Source organism: Fonticula alba (genome assembly GCF_000388065.1).
Source record: "Fonticula alba strain ATCC 38817 unplaced genomic scaffold supercont2.2, whole genome shotgun sequence".
NCBI classification, from domain to species: domain Eukaryota; order Rotosphaerida; family Fonticulaceae; genus Fonticula; species Fonticula alba.
In genome coordinates, this window is record NW_009242972.1 from 3295053 (window position 1) to 3301783 (window position 6731).

Here is a 6731-nt window from a genome sequence, read left to right on the forward strand (position 1 = left end):
CCCCACCCCACCCCCCTCGTCTGCCATGATCCTCCCACGGGGGATTGTCGCCCTCGGAAGAGGTGCCCTCGGCGGCTCCCGCGACCGGCCGGTCGCACGTGCCGCCCTGGCCGCACAGGTGGTGGCCACCCGTGCAGCCTCGACTACCGCACACCCGGGCCCCGGGCCGGCCGGGCCCGCTTCAGTCATCGGGGCTTTCCCCCGGGGTGGTGCCGACACCCTGTCCGAGGGCCAACTCCGCTTTCTCCGTACCCCGGACACGAGCAGTCCAGTGGCCCCGGTGAAGATCGGCTCCTTTGTCCGCCTCGCACGGCGGATCCTCTCGCAACAGGCCCGCGCCGCGCGGCTCGACGGGCAGGGGCATCCGGCAGAGGCGGCGGCTGCGCGCCAGGCCGCCGAGCACCTGCGCCAGACTCTCATCACCTGCCCCGAGGCCGGCCCCGCCCTGCGAGAGCTCCAGCGCTCGACGTCTCCCTACTTCCGGGATGTCGGGCCGCTGGCCGAGCTGCGGCCCTGGTCCGTGAACCGGGTCAACCAGCTGGCCGAGGCGCGGCACCTGGCCGGCACACATTATGGCCTGGCGGTGGCGGCTCTGTGCAGCTCGCTTGTGTCCAGTCCCGAGTGCATCCTCCGGGAGCTGGGCCTGCCAACCATCCCCCCGGATGCCATCCTCCCGGAACACTTGGATCTGGAGGACCCGGCCGCCGGCCTGGTCCTGTCCAGCCTGTCGCCCATGCCCCCTGCGGCCGTGGCCCACATGCATCACATCGTGGAAAGTACGCGCTGTCGGCTTGGAAGCATTCCCCCCCCCCCTTCCCTCCCCCCCCATCTGCCCTCCTCTTCCACATGGCCCGGGTCCCACCATGCCTCTAACCGCCGGGTGCTGCCGCTACTGTGGCGATGGACACGATTGCCATGTAGATTTCCCCCAAATGATTGATGAGGCATGTAGGCTGCCCTTTGTCGTGGACCGCACGCACCAAACTTTCATGGTGGTCGACGACATCACGACCGTGGACCATGATGATGCCATTTCTGTCGAGTGCGTGCCCGGTCCAAGGCAACATGGCTCTTGCCTTTTGCCGGCGCGCTGGCCAGCGCCCCGACAAACAGTCCGATGCTTGCGCCTGACAAATGTCCCCCCCCCCCCCCCCCCCCCCCCTCGACCATGGCATGCAGATACGATGCCGCCAGTGGCCACACGACGATTTTCGCACACATCGCCAGTCCGAGCCTCTTTATTCCCTTCGACTCGCCGCTGGAGCAGCATCTCCGCGCGCGGGGATCATCCATCTACCTCTCCAAGTCACGGGTGCCCATGCTGCCGCCGGAACTTACGCGCCTGCTCTCGGTCCTGCCCATCCCCGGGCTCGCCGAGGATCGTGCCCTTGCCCTGACCATGGCAGCTACCATCGACCAGGAGGGGGCCATCCTGGACACCGGACTCTCGGTGTCGGTGCTGCGCCGCTCCCAGGGCCGGCGGCTGACCTACAATGCGCTGGATGCGCTGCTGGCCCGTGAGAGTGGTGTTCAGGACTCGGGCCCCGAGCCGGCCCTGCTCCCCGAGGAGGAGACCCTGCTTCAGGACCTGGGCTCGGACGCCACGCGGGTAGCCCTCCTCCAGGATGCATCCCGGCTGCTGGCAGCCACGCGCACCTTCCGCGCGCACCGACAGCAGGCCACGCCGACTGTTTCCATGGGCCGGGTGTCTTTGCGCCGCGGGGAGGCCGAGCTTCGGGTGAACGGGGTGTTGGCCCGGCAGGAGGCGCTGATCCCGACGCGCGATGGGACAACCACCTCGCCGGCCGACGAGCTGGTCAGTGAGTCGATGATCCTCGGCAACTTCGTGGCCGCTACCTGGGCCCGGGGCCAGGGGATTCCCTTTGTCTTCCAGAGCCAACGGTCGCAGCCTGGGCTCCTGCCGGCGGCTTTGCGCGAGCAGGTTGCTCGGTCCTCTGCCGCCGGGCCCTTGGACCTCACTTTTTCCGAGCGCCAGTACGTGCAAGAGCTTCTCCCGCTCCTCCTCCTCCTCCTCCTCCTCCTCCTCCTCCTCCTCCTCCTTTCCGTGGCCCCGTGGCCCTCCTTCTTCTCGGGCTGAGCTTCCCTACAAGCATCCTCCTCTCCCCTGTACTGACGATGTGTCTCCCCTTGCATGTGCGCATGAAGGCTATTCTTCCAGGCCCAAGACGCCGGCACCTATGGCTTGACCCCGATGCGCCACTCGCTTCTCGGTTTGAAGACCTATGCCCAGGTGACCTCCCCCCTTCGGCGGTATATGGATGCCCTGTGTCACTACCAGGTATGGCCCCTTTTCTCTCTCCCTTTCTCTTTCTTCTCTCTCTCTCTCTCTCTCTCTCTGGCTTCTCTTTGGCCTCTCTGCCGCTGGTGGAGAGCATGGGAGGGAGACGCCGATGCATGCGCTCCGTGCTTTGGCCCTGCCTAACAACGAACCTCCCCTCTTTGGCGGAATGACAGATTCTCAGCCATCTCGCCGGGCGCTCGCCCCTCTCGGAGGATGAGCTTCAGCCCCTTATGGCTCATGGCTCTCTGAAACAACGTGCGGCTCGCACTGCCAGTACCACCTCTGAGCGATACTACACCGCCAAGTTTTTCGGTACGCTCCCTCTCGTATCACACGGCCGCCTACATCTCCACACACGTATACACACACGTATACACACACGTATACACACACGTATACACACACGTATACACACACACACACACACGCGCGCGCGCGCGCGCACACACACACACACACACACACACACACACGCATGCATGCATGCATGCGCACGCATCATTCACTCACACAATCTCGAATGATGCCAGATGGCTGGCCACGCGAGAGGCCCATCTCCGCTCGAGTGATGACCGTGCAGCCTGCCTCCGATGTGTCACCTCCTTTGGACCAGCTCTGGCTTGCGGACCCGGCGCGTAACCCAGCTCTGGCCCCGGGCGGCTATGCCACCTCTCCGACCTACAATGTCACAGCCACTCCGGCCAGCCCCCAAGCCCCGGACTACCTGGTCAATATGGCGGCCTTCCGCCGGCCCCCCCGTCAGATGGCCGAGATCACCGCCCAGCTGGAGCCCTTTGGCTTGGAAGTGACGGTTCTCAGCGGCCCGGCCGATGCGAGTACCGGTCCGGCGTCTCTGCCCAAACCTGGTGACACTATCCAGCTGTACGTCAGCGGGGTCAACCTGCAGAGCATGCGGGTGTCCTTTGTGTTGGCTGCACCGGCGGCCGGCGCGCCGGGCATTGCCTCTTCCCTTTCCTCCTCCCCCTGAATTTAGAATGCCACGTCCTCTCCCGGGCACCAAAAGGCACAGGGGGAACCCGACGCACAAGGCCCCCCCTCCCCCCTCCCGAGCAGAAGGTGCACGGCACGATCACCCCGGTCACGGCGGCGATCGAGCTAACCACGTGCCCGGTGCATTATGCCTAAACGGTGTTCTCATATCTCTGATTAAACATCACTGAGTAGGTGCCCACGAATGTCCCGTACATCATTGGCACTCGGGGACGCGCACCGCCGCGGCGCTCCGAACCCACAATCCCTAGACGCGCCCACGCTGGCCCGGGTGCCGCGGGGGCGAGGCAAGACGGATGATCGAGCCCGCTTCGTCAGTCCCTCTTTGCTTTCCTCCGTCCCTGTCAAGAGCATCGCTGTTCACCACCACTGCCTGGAGGGGGGAGGCGGTAAGTGCCCCCTGGAGTTGCCCTCACCCCCCCCCCCCATCCCCTCTACCCATTCCAATAAAGCTCCTTTTGAACTGCCCATTCTGCTTGGGGTGGGGAACAATTTCCGACATCGGTGCTTTTGTGCGTGTCCCCCACCCCGCGGTCATCAGAGGGGAAGCGCCGCAGAGAGCTTGTGCGCGCGCGCGCGCGCTTGCGCGTACACACGCGCGCTCGCGCGCACCAGGCTGGCACCATCATCCGGTGAACCCGTTGCACGTCTGAAAAGCCATCACTATCTGGCAAATACAGTCAGAGGACCGACCCGGAGCTGCCGACTGCATGCTATCGATGAGTCCCAGGCTGCTGTGACGCTCGTCACACCCCTGGCCCTGTGGCATCAGACGTTGGGCCCGAGAGGAGGGGGGGAGAGCGAGGGAACCGCCGGGATTCCCCCCTCCCCCCCCCCCCGCTCCAGGTGCAACAGGAGAATGAGTATGTCCTGCGAACATGGCAGGCACACATATATCCTACACAGAGAGTGGCTCCCTGCACAGACACGCGAGCACAGGGGCACAGGCGCATACACTTCCACATACACATCTCTGCCTTTGCAGCCACACCTGCCGAACGGCCGCAGGCGAAATGCAGCAAGTGGACGGCCTGAGGAGATGAGACTCCTGGATGTCTCCTGCGGATTGGTCTCTGACACGGAAGCACAGCGGTGTGCCCAGGAAGGCTCGATCCATGGCTCTAGGCCAATATGCAAGGGCATGCCTTTGTGAGATCGCAGGGAAGAGGGGGAGGCCGGGAGATTGGGACCGAGAGAGAGAGAGAGAGAGGGGGGGGGGGGAGGGGGGGAGTCCGGACTTTGCCTAGAGAATTCAGGATATCCTGACGATGCCGGCCTGCCATACCAGGGTCCAGCCCAATGGTGATCGTACAGCACGCTACCCCCATAGGGGGCGGATATGTCCTGATCTCTCGCCTCCTCCTTCTTTCCCCCCCCCCCCCCCCCCCCCCCTCCGTACCCTCCTCCGTCCGGGCATTGGACACGGCGGGAGCTCGGAACCCCCCGCGCCGGGCTATAAAAGAGGCCCCGCCTCGCACCTCCAACGGTTTGAGATCCAGACAAGCAATCCGCCTCCCGCCCCTCAGCCCAGCCAGTCTGAACTGAGAAAAACCGCCCCCTCGCGCTCCTCTTTCCCTCGCCTCTTTGCCTTTCCTCAAATCCGAGAAAATCCCCAGTCGCATCGTCGGTCGCTCCTCGCCGCACACCCTTCCTAGTTTAGGTCCTTTAGATTAGGCCTCATAGCTCCTAGAACTTCAGCCTTAGACCTCCCGTAGACCATGTCGTACCTTCTTCGTGCCACCATCCTGGCCCTGCTGGCCGTGGTCCTGCTCCAGGCGGAGGCCACCATCGCTGGGGACCCCAAGGGCACTGCCTCTCCGCCGAATAAGAAGCCGGGCCATGGCCACCACCACGGCCACCACCACGGCCATCACCACGGCCACCACCACGGCCACCACCACGGCCACCACCATGTCCACCACGGCCACCACGGCCACCCCGAGCACCATCACGGCCACCCCGAGCACCACCACGGCCACCCCGAGCACCACCACGGCCACCCCGAGCACAAGAATGGCCGCCAGCCCCGCCACGACTACACCTCCATCCACGCGGCCGGTGCCAAGACCAAGACCAAGACCAAGACCAAGACCAAGAACCGCACTGGGCAGTTCCTGCTGAAGCACATCCACCCGGTTGGCTCGAAGCCCTCCGGGCCGAAGCCCCCGCAGCATCGCGAGTGCGAGTGCCCCGCTGACACCGCGCTCTACTGCTTCGAGGATGCCAAGACCTGCCAGAAGATCAAGTTCCCCCCGGGCCCGGGGCAGTTCCACTCGGCCACCAGCGTGTCCAAGTGCCTGGCCAACGGCTGGGCGGTGTACGCTTGCTCCAGCGAGCCGAATGTCTGCCGCAACGCCAAGACCTGCAAGGTCATCGGCGAGGGCACCGGGTCCCAGGACCCCCACTTCAAGGGCTTCAACGGCGCGGACTACTATGTGGAGGGCCTGCCCGGGCGCACGTACAACATCCTCACCGACACCGACCTGCAAGTGAACGCCCAGTTCACCCGGCTCACCGGCCTGGCCGGCACCTACATGGGCCGTGTGGGCATTCTCCTTGGTGCCCATGCCATCGGCTTCGACCCGGCCTTCGGGGCCTTCCTCAACGGCACCCACATGGCGGACGGCCTTTCGCTCGAGCTGCCCGAGGGCGATGTCGTGTACGAGGTGGTGGACGCCCGCCCGCGGCTGACCGTCCGCAGCGATGCCTACCAGCTGGTGGCCCGCGCGGTGGTTGAGCGCAACCTCCTGGAGGAGGCCTACGTCAACCTCCATGCCAGCCTCATCGGGACTCCCCACCGGCCGCATGGCATCCTCGGCCAGACTGCCCAGTTCCTGGTGGCCCCGCCAACCGCCGGTGCTCAGGACACTCGCCGCAAGCCCAAGCGCCCGCACATCAACGGCCCCGCCTCCGAGGACACTGGCCGCGCCGCCGGCAATGACGGCGCTGCCTTCCACATCGAGGGTACCGATGCCGACTACGAGGTGAAGGATGGCCTCTTCGGGTATGACTTCGTCTTCAACAGCTACAACCTGGACCAGGCCCGTGCCTTGCCTCAGGATGGCGGGTCCCAGCGCCGCGCCAACGCCCGGTCTCTCTTCGAGGCCTCGGTCGACATGAACTAGCGCGGCCGCTGGCCCTGGTGCGGCAGGCATATCGGAGAGTGTGGCGCCTGTGGGCGTGTGCCGCTGGAGCTTTCGTCCGCCCCGCCCCCCTCCTGCACCTCCTCCGTGCGCGTCTTTCCCGAATCCGGCGATGGTCGCCGGGGGTAGCCCATGCGGATCGAGCAATCTCCGCCATCGCTACCTCCCCCTCCACTTCCTGTGGGCCACAGAGCCCCTGGCGATGTTCATATTCCCGCCGGCTGCCGGCCGTGGCCCAGCATTCACCCCAGCCCAACACCCCCCCCCCCCCCCCC

The 6731-nt window shown here is 65.5% G+C and overlaps 2 protein-coding genes across 2 annotated transcripts; both read left to right on the plus strand.

Moving 5' to 3' along the window:
• Positions 1 to 9: 9 nt before the first annotated feature.
• H696_01685 (hypothetical protein) lies at positions 10 to 3769 on the plus strand. Its single transcript, XM_009495590.1, has 6 exons — positions 10 to 776; positions 922 to 1042; positions 1180 to 1995; positions 2167 to 2299; positions 2476 to 2614; positions 2833 to 3769. The coding sequence occupies exons 1-6, from the start codon at positions 26 to 28 to the stop codon at positions 3288 to 3290; spliced, it is 2418 nt and encodes an 805-aa protein (XP_009493865.1). The 5' UTR covers positions 10 to 25; the 3' UTR covers positions 3291 to 3769.
• Positions 3770 to 5031: 1262 nt separating this feature from the next.
• Positions 5032 to 6438, plus strand: H696_01686 (hypothetical protein; the record flags this gene model as incomplete). The annotated part of the gene is made up of 1 exon (XM_009495591.1): positions 5032 to 6438. The coding sequence occupies one exon, from the start codon at positions 5032 to 5034 to the stop codon at positions 6436 to 6438; it is 1407 nt and encodes a 468-aa protein (XP_009493866.1).
• Positions 6439 to 6731: the final 293 nt, after the last annotated feature.